Source organism: Cygnus atratus, chromosome 1 (assembly GCF_013377495.2).
Source record: "Cygnus atratus isolate AKBS03 ecotype Queensland, Australia chromosome 1, CAtr_DNAZoo_HiC_assembly, whole genome shotgun sequence".
In the NCBI taxonomy this organism is placed as follows: Eukaryota; Metazoa; Chordata; class Aves; order Anseriformes; family Anatidae; genus Cygnus; species Cygnus atratus.
Window position 1 is genome coordinate 205792518 of NC_066362.1, and position 14323 is coordinate 205806840.

Sequence of the window (14323 nt, forward strand, 5' to 3'; positions counted from 1 at the left end):
TTTCAGGCCTCTTCTTTCATCAACGTATGGTGACACTCAGATCTTTCTCTCATTCCATCAAACTTCTTCAGAAGACACCATCCTCATTACAAACACATTTCTTCCCTGTATCACTGTTCATTTCAACCAAACAATAAGGAAATTGTTTTGATTTAGAAATAAATCAGCATTATATAATTAAAGACTTAACAATGTTGCCTCCTTATAAGAGGTGATGAGCAAAGATTGCCTACTTGAAATTCATCCAGCCATTTTGCACCTTTGCAATGCCTGACTTTGCAAACTGAGCGCTCCCTGCTCGGCTGTCACATGCTGAATGCCTAGAAAGGATGTTGTGGTCAGGACATGAAAACCAGGAGTGGGATTGGTTTGACAAGAACAGTGTAGTCACCCACATTAAAGTTACTTAACCTTGACTGGCCTTTATAGTCAACAAAGAGAAATAAATGCTTGGAGTGTGTGATTCGACTGGCCTGCTTAGAGTAAGATGAATTGCCCTTGAAAGATGCCTGTTCTTGTTGACCGTAAAGAGGTCCTACAATGACTAGCTCAGAGATGGATGTCTGACAGCAAACAGGGTCTGTTTTTGCTTTGACTCTGACTTCCCTTGAGTAATCTTGTTCTTGCCTCATTTCCTCTTAGTAAAATGAAAAAGGCATTTATCTCCTTTTGCAGATAATATTTAACTCCTGGACAGTTGCATTCAGGGCAGCCCATGTGTTCAGAGTGCTCCCAGAGTTTTCCTGGGATAGCATGGAATTAACAGCATTTGGGGACATATCTTTTAAGGTATCTGGGTGTCAGACAGGGTGGAAGACAGGAAGTGACTGGAAAATAATTGTGAGAGAAGCACAAAGTTTCTTTAACTTGGAGGCATTTGTTACCAGTGATGCATTTTTATTGGGAAATATGAAACCTGGAGCAGATTTGCCAGATTATTGGAAGGTGTCTCTGCCTATGGCATGAAGTTTGGAACTAGATGATCTTTAAGATCCCTTCCAATCCAAACCATTCCATGATTCTATGATTCTATAATTACCAAGGTGAATTGTCTTTCCATGAAATCAAGGAAGCACCAAGATTAGGTCCTTCTCATCTGTGTTTTACCATCTAAAAGTCACTTGTCAGGCCTCTGTTTAATGTTGAGATTCCTTCTAAAGCCCTTTAAAGAGACGGTCTTCTGGCAATCTGTGCCTGTATTTGGTCAGATTTATGCAGGCCAGAGCTGATTCTAAACAAGGACTGTAAATGATAGAAAATATATCAGGTCCGGGGGCTGGAGAGTGGGGCAATAAAAAAATTTCTCCCACACAACCAGGATCAAGGGATCTTGGGCATCCTTTTATAACCTCAGAAGAATCCACCAGTAACACTGCCGAGAGGGAGGTGATCTTCTGCTCTTGCCCCAACGCCTTGATCTTCACTGTTCTTTTGAATTATTTGTGTCCCCAAAGATCCTAATACAGCAGTCGAATGAATGTGAGCGTAATCAGACAAAAAAACAGAGTTATATGAAACTGAATCTGTCCTAGAGAAGGGTTCAAAATGAAAACTAAACCCTGGAGAAGCAACTGGATATCCAAGCAAAGCAGATAATTGGAGAACTGCCTCCTGCACAGGCAAAGTTATTATTGGGGAAGGATCAGAAATGGTGCCCTGTTTTTCCAGCCTTATCTCAAGGTTCAATTTTTATGCCAGTTTATGAGATGTTGACAGTTGTTCCTCTGTTATGGCTATATCTTCATCAATATGGTGATTCAAGCCACTGCTTGACATTCACCAAAATTTCCTCGTCTGTAGGCTTTTGAGCTAACAAAGAATTAATTCCTCCTGGATAAAGGAGTGAATAAATTTCTCTTCTACTCCTCTTTTCACCTCATCCTGAAGCAACTCATCTTCCACTTAGGTCTTTCCTTTCTATGAGATCTTGCACGATATGGTCACTCATAACTGGTGGGATCAGTGAGCAGAAGTAGATTTTCTTCTTCTATTCATAAGAATGCATGAAGAATGCAGTCCTCATCACTTCATTCATCATGGGTCACCAGAGCTAGCAACCCTCCTCTGAGAGGTATGCTGAGAGGTACTTTCAACTCATTGTTTGGCTTTCTGTTTGAACTCTTAACTTAGACCACCAAAGGAATCACACTCAAAACTCAGAGTTTCAACTCTCAGACTAGGAGATTCCTCTTACCCAAATGGTCTTGTAATGCCTAGGTTAATGTAATTTGCCTGGCAACCATGAGGGGTATTTTGCTTGAGCATGTCCTTAATTCCTGGTGTTCTTGCAAGAGCTGAAGGTGCCTGTTGCTCAGAAAAGAATGGTTGCCAACAAGGCTGGGTGAGGGTATTTCTCACACTGCATACTCTGAGGAATTTCACAAAACAGAATTAAATTTAACTATATGGCTACACACTTTCCCATCTGTCAGCTGGATTACCTTTACTGCCAATGTGAGCTCTTCGCAGTCATTCCAGTTGAGAGATAAAAATGGCATTTGCTTGTCTCATGCTTCATTTTGCAACTTGGGTGAAGTAAACATCTGCAGATGGGCAGTTGTGGTCATGCTGAGAGCTGGTGCTTCTTAAGAGAAGCTTAATAAATTGAGTTTGGTTTCATGCCCATACTAAGGAAAGACAAACCTGTAGGCCATAGATTTAAGGTTTGCACCCTGGGGATGGAAGTGCTGTGTGAAGAAAGGTCTCAAAGTAATTCTAAGAAGATTGATTTCGTCTTCATAAAAATTTCTGGATCTGTGTCTGACCCCATGAGTTATCTCCTAGAACTCATATAAACTTGGACTATTTGATGAGCTTAGTCTCGCTGACAGTCTATTAATGCTCCTTGCTGTCACGATAAAACCATGAGTAGTGTCCCTGACAATATTCCATGAAATATGGAGTATTTAAGACCTTCACTTCAGAGATTTGTGAAAAAGACAGCAGGTAACATCAAAAAAAGTGCTCAATTTATTTCCCATGTAGAACCCATCATTGTAGAACCCATCAGCCAAAAAAAGCTGAAAGCACAGTCATTAGTAGGAGAATTTCTTGACATGTGAAATCAATTTACTAGCTCTGGTGGGCACTCACAAGCAGACCTATGATCAGGTAGCTCATATAGCTGTTCATAAATATTTATAGATTAATCAAGCTACGTTATCTCACTTCAGGCTATCACTGTGCTTGCAGTAGTCTTAGCACCCTTAGATCTGGTGAACAAACCTGGACTTTACATAGATGATAGACTTTGCATATATGAGTCTGCTAGAATCCAAACTTCAGCAAATGTAAAAATGTGGGAGGATATTCAGTTATGTGACTTGGTTAATACCAATAGCCCATAAAACACTGGGAAAACAACCCCTTCCGGCATTGCTGAAATTACTGAGAGAATACATCTGATTATCTAGTAATAAACCTCAAGTCATAACCAAATGACTAACAAAGGAACAATTATTGCACCTACATAATTTGAATTTAATTGATATTCACCAACCTCTGTGTTTAATCCTAATTGCAGACTTATTGGAGGCATTAATTGGAACATTCTCATTGATTTTCATTGTCTGCACTAGGCTTTCATACATTTGCAGTTGCATAAGGAGGTTTGGGTAAACACACATTACTCTTAAAAGCCAGGTGCTGTGGGTAACGTTATTCACATAGGATACAATGCATTTTAATTAAGAAGAAAGTAAATTCCATTAAATTACCTAATATGCTTCTTACCACCCCTAGTTTCTTCCAACCATGCATAAAATCAAATGAATGAAAACACTATTCATAAAATTAACCTTATGCCAAGCTGCTCAGGGTCTGTGTATCTGTTTTCAGAAGTAAAAGCTTACTGGAAATCAGGTAAGAAACCCTTTCACATGCTATTTGTAAGGGATAGGGTGGATATTCATTAGTAACCCCAGGACACAAGGAAAGCGGAAGTTTAAAGCCCAAACTGCAGTGCTGCCTTCTGCTCCAGACAGCTTTCTTTTTTGAAGGTTGACCTCCTTTATGGGTCTGGTCAAATTGCAGTTTTACCTGCTTTATACGAGACCTTTAGGTTTTCTTTGCATCAGAGAAAACAGGGCAGGCTGTTAAACAGACTCCTTAGGCCTTTCCTTGCTCCAAGGCAAATTCCTACACCTTACCTGATAGGTGTCTACCTTGTGATGGGTATTATTTCTCTTCCTTTCTTGCAGCTTGTTAGGATTTGTGTTGCTGCACATCAGGATTGGGTTGGGGCTCCATGGTGCAATAGTCACATAAGGCAAAGGAAAAGGCTTTCCACAAAAGCCTTATACTTTATTGGAGGAAATAACAGCCAATTGGGGTGGGCATAGAGAAGTCATACCAAGATGATGAAATAGCAAAAGCAAGCATGACGAACAATTGAGCAGCTGCCTACCTGTAGACTAGATTATTTTTGGAGATTTCACAATCAGATACGTTGGAAGGAAGGTTGGGAGGTTTCTTTGAGGGTACACCAGGAGACTAGTTTTGGGGCTGAAGAGCAGACAAGGAAAAAGCACAAAGATGCTAGATTACAAATGTGAGAAATTAGATTGGGGCACTCCTGTTGCCCCAAACAGCACAATGAACGTGATGTTATACAAATCTATCGGATATAAGCCTCATCTAGACTGAATCATAAATGCTTTTGGTGGAGCACTGAAATATTATCTACTACTAAGAAATATTCAATAGCCATTGAAATTCAAACAAAACAAATAAACAAACCACAACCTTCAACAGGGGAAAGGATCGTGTTCATTTGCAGTTCCAGGGAGTTAAGTAATACAAAGGGTTTTCTAACTTCCCAACTTCTATGATCCCATTTCAGAAATCCCTTGCTTTGGTACAGAATACAGTGCTTTCAAGCAGCAGGAGCCTTCTATCCCAGAAGGTAGTTTTATCTGGGAACTTTCCCCTTTAATACTATTTTAAATTAAATAGAATATCAACTGGAGAAAGAAAATACAATTCAGTGATGAAATATATAGATTATGGTTCCTCTCAAGGGTTTCTAACCACAAACACAGTGCCCAGGGAAAGAAAATACAATGGTTTTGGATTGTTATTATCGAGCCCAGATCCCTGCTCTTGAATGAAACCATGCAGAAGGTCTAAAGTCCAGAAGAGCCCATAGGACAACCAGTCCAAGATCATCAGAAACAGCAAGCACAACATGAAGTGAGAAATCACTGAAAACTTATGGTGCAGCCAGGAAGAGGAGAAAGTTTGGGGGCTTTCCCATCCTCCCATACATGAGGGCCACCCTTGGAGAAAGCACCAAGAACTTAATTGAAAATGAAATGGGTTAGAAGCAGTGAAGGATGCTCAAAGAATCCATGTCCAAACACCAAATGATAAATGTCAGGAGGAAGACACCCGTTGGGACAGCAGGGCTTCTTATTCTACCCTACGGGAAGCTCTCTGATTCAGTGTCTGTGGGAGGCACCCTGGCAGGATGGGAGAGGATCAGTGGAGAATCTTTACTGTTGCTGCTGATGCTTCTCTCTGAGCAGCAAGTTAAATGATTTCTCTTCAGGATCCCATTTGAAGTTTTTTACCCAATGCACATTTTAACCTGAAATAAAGAGCTTGTAGAGCAAACAGTAGTGATTTTTTTTTTTTTTGCTGTCCTTAAATGGCTGGACTTACATAATAGCATCACGAGATTTCATAAAAAAACTTTGTATAACATATAAGAAGAGTTTTTTTTGAGAAATCAAAGCATATTCTGGCTCATAGGCTTGATCACCCAATGGCAGAACAGATACTTTCTATTTCACAGTCAATGTTTGCTTCTCAAATGATTTCTGAACCCCTAATACAACAGCAAGATGAAGAAAAAGGAATGTTCTGGTCATGTTTATGGCATAAAGCAGGTGAGAAAGAATATTTTTTTCTCTGAAATTTGATCATTTTAAAGGGGGAAAGGGAAAGAAAGTTAGTGACTCATCTTCCTTTGAACAAGACTCTCTGACTTGGAATGCAGTTGCTTCAGCTGATTTATTTAAACAGCCTCTTTATGAGCAAGCTGAGGCTTCTGGAAGAATTGGCTGGAATATTAGATTAGAGAATTGCTGCCTATAGCAAGAAACCCCAAATGAAGTGTTCAGAAAGGAAGCAAAGTCAGGTAAGAGCACTGCCTAACTGGAAGATGTGATTCAATGTGTCGCCCTTTCATCTGCAGATATTCGTACACATTTAGGGAAGGGCAGACCTGAAATTGTGCTGTGTCTGGCTGTCTTTGTTGTCCACATTCTGGCATGCAGGTATCACCTCAGACATGCCTGAGATGTTCCTAGATGTGCCTGGTAGTTTCTCCTGTCTCACCCAAGCAGGCTGGGAGGTGAAGTGCAGGGTGAAGGATGTTTTTGCAGAGGGACAGAAAGAGAGCAGCAATCAGCACCTTGGTGGCAAGAGGGACTTGCAAGAGTAGGTCCTGGGTGCAGGAGTGCATTTTGGGGTGTTTCTTGCTGGATCTGCCTACACTTCCCATGAGAAGTGAGATGTGGGGGAGCCTGAGATGAGATGTAATGAGCTGCCCAAGATCCCTGCACCTTGCAATAAAGCGTGCCTTGCTCCAGCACAGGGGGTTGTGTGAGCTGGGGATAAGAAAAAGAGAAAGGAGGGCAGAGAAGACAATGTCTTCTGCAGTTGTTCTCGCCAAAGGGTAGAGGGTGGCCAAGTCATAAAGATGCTCTCTATGGACCTGAACTTTCCCCATATAACTGGGAACTAGAATTTGTGCTGGCTGCCTCTGGTTCAAGCCGGGAGATTGTTTTTTCAATGTTTAGGAAAAAAATAAATGTGGTTCTGTTATTGTAATACACCACATTCAGGAAAGAGAAGGCAAATTCCTTAACTTCTCTGGGCAGCTGCTGTAGGACAGGCAGGAAGATCGTGTCCAGGGAATTTGAGTGCAGGACTTCACATGAAATTTTCTCCAGCTGGCTTCAGAAACAAGGTGCAGGGAAGAGAGGATCTTGGAAAATAACAGCTGACAGACAGAGGGGTTTTGCAAGAGGTTAGGACGGAGGATGCAGAATCAGCAATCTCAGTTATTCAGATACTGGCAAGTTCGGGAGATGTGTCAGTGCTGTTTGTACTGGATCTTCCTTCTTATTTTTGTGCTGTGGATTGTGCCAAGTCATTATCAAATGGTCATTTGATATTTGTGTGAGCGGTGTTTGGAGCTAGAGCTCAGATAATCTGATATTGCGCTTGACTCACAAAGACCCTGGTGAGGTCTTGGCCTTCCAGTGGGTCGCAACCTCCTGCACGATCGTGCAGAAACAGGCAGCAACTACCTCCATTCCCCTGTGGATAAAGTCCTGGAGAGTGGAATCAAAGAGCAAGTCCGCTCATGCTTACCCTTTTGTGACTGAATTTTGCCACTGCTTGCATAAAGGGGCTGGAATAGAAGTGTTCCTCCTCCCAGCCCAGCTGGCAGGACTTCGGCTTATATAGAGTTATTCATCTCTGGCATTAGACACATCCATCTGAGCTCTCTCATCTTTTAGAGTCAATGTAGAGAAATAGGCAATTCTAGGTGCCACTCTTCTGCCCTACAGAGGACATCTACTTTGGGATAAACCCATACTGTGACCCAGCAGCTTCTATTTCCCACCACTGGCTTAGAAGAGAGCCCAAGATTTATGGCTCCCATTGAGACATCTTTGTTGCAGGTAGATAAAGCTCAGTGGGATGAATCCCACCTGAGCTGTAGATTCCCAGAAGAAGCCATTCCTCATCCAGCCCATCAGGATTACGTCCTCCAGGCTTCCCTGTCCTTGCAATCCAGCCCTGTAGGCTCCAGCACTCATGGGAAGTTTTATAAATAGAAATCAGTGTTTCTATAAGAAGGAAAGATGTTCCCACAGCTGAGGGTTTAGGTAAGGCATAGAGGACAATGTGGTTGGATGTTACCATTTGTAAAAAATAGGCAAAAAAAAGCTGAAACCTGTTTCCTGTCTCCCACCAGAAAGGTGGTTAAGTTTGTGCTAAGCTCTCAGGGCAAACTGGCAGTCCTGAGGGACATTTAAATAGGATTTCCACTCAGAAATGTGCCCATAGCTTTGAGAGCTGAGAATCTCTGAAAGCATCACCCCTGTGGAAGGGCAAAATGCACTGAGAGAGGAGCTGACTAACCAAAGGCAAGATCTTCACAGAAGTTTGGTTTTGCTCTTCCCTTTGATGAATTAAGGGGGGATCAGAGGAATAATGGAATGAGTCACTGAGGGTTCATCTTGTCAAACACACTCAGAACACAACCATCTAATAGAAACCTAGTTTGAGCTCCTCCATCAACAAAGTCATTCATCTCATCCTGGGAGATGTGTGTAGGACGTGTCAAGTGCCCCCTGGAAGTGCCTGGCTATACAGATTACAAAACATGTCTGTTTCAGGGCAACTTCAGGACATTTAAAATGGAATTAGCTAACCTCACCCTTTGCAATAAATTGAGCTGAAGTGATACAGGAGGGGAATATATGAAATCTGAACAAGGCCCAACATTTTTTTCCCTTTTTCACACCAGAAGACACTTACATTTCACATAGTCTTCGCTATGGTCTGTTCTTTATTGCAGATGAAACTGAACTGGTTCTCTCTCTAATGGCCTACATGTTCACTGCAGGTGTAAAGCTCATGGGTTACCCTCGGAAGAAATTGCAGAGTTCAAAAGGAGGAAAGCTGCAAAACTCCTTGACAAAAAGGCCTAGATCTGAGGTAGTAGCTGTAGGACAGTCCCCACGTAGCTCTGCTATTTAGTGTCTGCTTGTGTGTTATTTGTCTGCACTTCGCTGGGTGTAGTGCCATGCTTTTTGTCAAAAATACGTATTATTCTTTTAAAGTGTCTTATTCAAAAAGGTGCTGGGAACTGTGACAGAGCTGTCTAGAAACTGTAGTAACTTTGTTGGGTGATTTCCTAGCAAAATTATGACCTGCTCTTGCATGATTTGGTTGGAAGTCAGAAGTTGTATGTGTATAATAGCATGAACTGAGGTACCTGATCAAATAGGTGCTACTAGAATAAAGCTGGCATATAAGCATGCACGCACACACAGGGTCTGATGCCCCTTGAGAATGTTGCATGGTTGTGGTGTTTTAGTATCTCTGAGAGCAGCAATAATGCTTCTACTCAGTGCTTCTGAACTATAACTTTATTTACACTTTCTTAGAAAAAGACAGATGTGGATGAAAGCCCCCAGTGCCTCAATACAGGCTGCTTACAAACCTCTAAGATACACAATATCAAACTGATAAGGACTAAAGTTCCATCCGATTTTCTCACAAGGCTAAAACCCAGCAGAGCACTTCTGGATGTGTTGCTCTTTCCCAGCCATGACTTTTAAAGATCCGGGGGGTGTTAAGCTGTTTCAACTCCCTTAAGAGATCTATTTATTTATTTATTTTTCCGAGAACAAAATTTGGGACATACTGTGCAGAGACCTGCGTAAGTGGTACCATATGTGAACACTCACAGCTAAATATAAGCTCCAAAGCCCAGAGGACCAGCATGCTGATCTATACCTATGATCACAAGCTACTCCTCCAAGGCCAGAAACAAAAGGACCTCTCACTTGGGTTAGCGCTGCCTGGCAGAAACTGTACGTATACTAATATAAAAACATTTAGCACATATATCACCCACAAATATATTCTTCACTTAAGGCTGATTAGCAATACATTATAGAGAACAGAAGGTCCTCGCTAGCTCACTTGGCTCAATTCTTGGGAAACAGCAGAAAAATCAATAAGATATTCATACCTGGAGCTTTTCAATGATCCTAGTTCAATCCTTCTTGTGTGCCTGAAGCTTTCAATGGAACAACTATGTCCTCAACAGCCACTTATCCCCCTGTCTCTGCTTCATGTCTTAGTGGTGTTCCCATCTGATCTTAGATGTACTTCATAAGATGAAAGGAATCATGCCATCAATAACTTTGTTTTTCCCTGATAAGAATAAAGGGACTGTAGACAAGTATTTCAAATGCAGTGATCTATAGTTCTTACACTCAGTTTACAGTCCAATTTGTTGGACATCCTTTAACAGTCTTACTGTGATAAGATAAGGTTCCCAAACTTTTGGAACATTCATATAGCCTGTGGTCTAGAGGCAGGCCAAGACTGATCCTCACACTCAGAAGATAAACCCTTTAGCTGTGAAAGACTGTGGACTCTGTTGTCCTTGCTGGATCCAGAACAAGTGATGGTTCCTGCTTCCTAAAACAAGTGATGGTTCTGGCCAGATCTTGATAAAAAGGTACAGCAAAGTATGAGCACCATCAAAGTACACCTCCAGGCATCCGGAGATAAACCTTTTGGCTATACCATTAGTGATCCTTGTACTTTCTCCTCCAGCAGAATCTGTAGGGATTCTTCTGTAGAATCATAACATGGATCATAACATGGGTGCAACGACCCACACAAGCAAGTGGGGTACAGCCTGGAGCACCATGGGTGTCTGAGGCAGTTGTGCAAGGCTGGCAGATAAAACAGCAGCTGAAAGCACCAAGGCTCAGTTTCTTGAACTATTCTCTCTCTCTCTCCTCTTTTTTTTGCCTCTCCCTCTATTTTGATGACTTGTCCCATGAACTCATCTCAGTAACAGCAGACCTCTCAGGATTCCTGTTAGGAAAATACAGTAAGCACCCAAATCACTGCATCTTGCTGGCCAAACCACAGACTAGCAAGGTGTGGTGGACCAGCAGTTAAGATCTGAAGGTGAAGTCTGAAAGCTCATTCAACACAGGGTGTTTGATAAATCTTTGCTCTGTCCTTAAAGGTGAAACTCACCCTTACACAGAAGCACAAAACAATTACAGCTTACTATTTCTCCTTCCGACCCACTGCAGGGATAATCTTAGGTGATTTTGCCTGCATGATCTCTCCAAAGGTTAAAACCAGAATTTCAGAAACCAAACACTCATTTCAATTGATTAATTTTTTCCATCACATTTTTCTTCTCTTCCACCTTTCTTCTGCTCTGCATCAGCTACTTCCTCTGTCTTGTATGCAAAGACATCTCCCAGAAACACAGTGGAAGGAAAATCTTCTTTGTCCAACACTAGAAAGGCTTAAAAAAGACACTTAAGGATATTTCTTTTCCTTGTTTCCTTTGTGGTTGCACAACAGTTCTGATCATTTTGACGGGGGCATCAGTTCTTTCTCATAATGTGCAATGAATGAAATGTCAGGGTCAATCCTCCGCTGAAGCCTAAATCACATTGAGATGATATATTTGTAATTTCTTAAGACTCAGGAATTTGCCTGTAGTTTTGTTTTCTTTCCTGTTTTTTTTTTTTTTTTTTTTTTTTTTTTCCCTTAGTGTGAGAGTGAAGGGAGCAGAGTGTGTGCTCAGGTTGGAGGTCCTGGACCTTTTCTTGTTACATCCAGATTTAATAGCCTGTCCTCAGAGGCAGGTAACTAGACCGTCAAACACAACTACAGAACCTGAGATCAAATAATAAAATGCAACTCTTTGAACAATACCAGAAAGCATTAGGTATGTAGTGCAACAGTACAGGGTGTCAGTGATCCACCTGGCATATCCAGTTCTGGTTCCAGTGTTACTAGTATATGTATATATTTTAAATATGTCATATATCCTTTATCCTCCTGTGCTGTCATTAAGGGCAGTTTCCTTAGGCTTCTTAACAATTCTATACTACTAATTGGTCATTAGTGTGAATACTCTTTGGGCCTGATACCATCCTGTCCCCCTCCTTTACAAGGCTTCTTATCTTACACTTTTGGGATCTCTGCTTTATATAGTCACTTTTACATATATTTTTATTCTAAAGTAATTGCTTGTTCATTGTACAACAGTGATGTTTACAGTTTAAAACCTTACATGTCTGTGTATGTGCGCAACAGTTTCTCACCTATTTCTTTTTCATATTTATGTAATCATAACAGTGTTATTAATATGTGTTAGAATTTGGTTCTTTTCATCTTAAAACAGTTGGGATTATATTTTCTTCTTTTATACACAGTGAATTTGATTTCATGGGATGCTTTTAAAGGACATCTAGAAAGCTGAGACCTACCTAAAACCTTGCTATTCACTCAGCTGCTGGCCTTCTACAAGTTCTTGATGTTTCATTTGTATCTGAAACCCCCATTATATTATAATAAATCCGTGCCTACCAACAGATGGTAGAACCTGAGCATCATGGACACTTAGAACTTCATTTCAAATGAAATTCTTCAGCTCCATCACATCAGTTTACTAGCTTGGATCTAGATTTAACCTCTGAATTAGACAAGCTCTTGCTCAGCAGAGCCTGTTGTATCAGGAACAGTGCCAGGCTGAGGCAGCAAAACTGCACCTGGATCTCAGGTGGATGTCAGCATTTTCTGTTTCTCTGTCCCTTCCGTGTTGGGAATGGTAGGATCATGGGGCTGTCAGAGCAGCTGAGCCTTCAGATTTCCCATAAGTGGCAGTGAATGATCTCAGACCCAGAGAAACCCGCCTGATTAACAGGGAATCTCTGCTATTACCAGACAGAGGGTTTATCAGGCTTGCGATGCACAGTTAGAAATGTTCTTCATAAGCAGAAATGATGTTTACCTTTATGAAGTGGATATCCTTGGGTGAAAGCTCTGTCCATCCCATTAACCCATGCAACTTCTCCAGCACTCGTATGGTCTACTGGGACCACCACATCCCTGCTGTTCTGCATCAGTGACCCTCTCTGCTTGATGCTCCTTGATGGCTTGAGAATGTCTAATATTTCTGCTCTGTCTGATGCAAAATGATGTAAAATAAAAAGCTATTCTGTAGTGAGCAGGGCTGCTAATTCCTCCTGTCTTCTGTTTTACAGCCACAACTGGTCGGGCATGTTGACCAGGAAACTCAAATTTGTCCTGAGGAACACGAAGAGGACACTGACAAAAGCAACCTTTAAAGAACTGGGGAGCATGAAGGAGACTGAAATGAGTATTGAAGAGGAAGAAATCTAAGAAGAGCACACCAAAGAACTAGTAAGACCAGGATGCTTGAAGTCAACCCCAGTAGAGAAGTCCACACCCTCCATTTAATTCCCTCCCAGCCAAAAGCAGTATAATTGCTGAAGCCTCTTAGCTCTTGCAGGGGGAGAGCCTGAGCAGGCAGATGAAGCCCAATCATCCTTTCTGATTGAAATTGGGCACTGGATCAGAGCTTTATTCATCATGGTTCCATATGTGCTTTTTTGACTGATGTCCATTGGAAGGAAAGCAATGGTGCTTTCCTTCATCAGCACCTCAGTCACAAGGATGGGCCCGAGGCATATTTTAGGTAGGTCAGCGTGGCAGCACAAACATGTCCAGCTGCGTTTGGGTCTGTATTAGAACAATAACGCCAACTGTTAACTCATTAACCATTTTGCAATAAATAGGTTTGTTGTTATAATAAATGCTGGTTAAAAATGAAGATCAATGCAATTCAGAAGAAAATGTTTTTGACAACAAGAAAAAAAGATTTTTACTCCCCCACAAAGGGAAATTTTGAATCAAGAGGCTTTGTTGCTGTATGCCAATTTAAGCTGAAACATTTTCTTTTGAATTGACATTTCAGCTGCAAATGCCATTTTAATGCTATTTTCAAACTGAAATGACTGTTTTGAAATGAAGCAGTTTGGTATGAATCAATATTTGTTTCCAAATGCCAAAATGTGATCTGATCAAAATGCCAAAACATGTCATCTTTGCAATCCCAGATCTCAACTGGAAGAACATTTTTTTCTTTATAAACACATACATATAGCATATCTAAAACATTTTATGCTTTTCATCCCAAAGCAGAATGAAAAGAGAATGTCAAGATACTGGAAAACTGAGATGCAGAGAATGATGTTCTACAGTCCCTTTAGCTGACCGATACTAATAAGACTAATGAATTTTCTTACCTGCAGAAGTGAGGTAGAGAGAAGGAAAAGTTCATTATTTAATCAATAGAAGAAGCCTAAAGAATCACAGTATTTTTCCTCCCCGATCTCTAAGTAGTGTCAAAGCCACTAATATCCAAAGTAAGCCTCCCAGTGGGTAAAAATAGCTTTCTACAAAGGGCCAGCATTTGGCCTGTAGGCACTTCCCACAGAGAACATTTCATCAGAGTCAAAAATTTTTATTGTTGGCCACTTCTTCTTCCAGATTTTTTACTTCTGTTCAGTGTCTGGCTTCTAACAGACTTTTGGAAATTGCTGTTTTCTCTCCAGCCAGGCTGAAGAGAACTGCAGATATGGTAATTTAATCAATATTACCACCAGAAGGTGCTCACTGAAAACACCGAGACCTTTCTCAAGCCCAATTTGAACTCTTCTCAACGCTG

At 41.2% G+C, this 14323-nt stretch overlaps 1 protein-coding gene across 1 annotated transcript in view; it reads left to right on the forward strand.

Moving 5' to 3' along the window:
• Positions 1-12977, forward strand: part of GUCY2F (guanylate cyclase 2F, retinal) — a 47476-nt gene extending 34499 nt beyond the window's left edge. Inside the window, exons 19-20 of the mRNA XM_035560477.2 lie at positions 8645-8736; positions 12837-12977. Coding sequence (XP_035416370.1) covers positions 8645-8729 — 85 coding nt within the window. The 3' untranslated portion in view covers positions 8730-8736; positions 12837-12977. The remainder of the gene's footprint in view (positions 1-8644; positions 8737-12836) is intronic.
• Positions 12978-14323: the final 1346 nt, after the last annotated feature.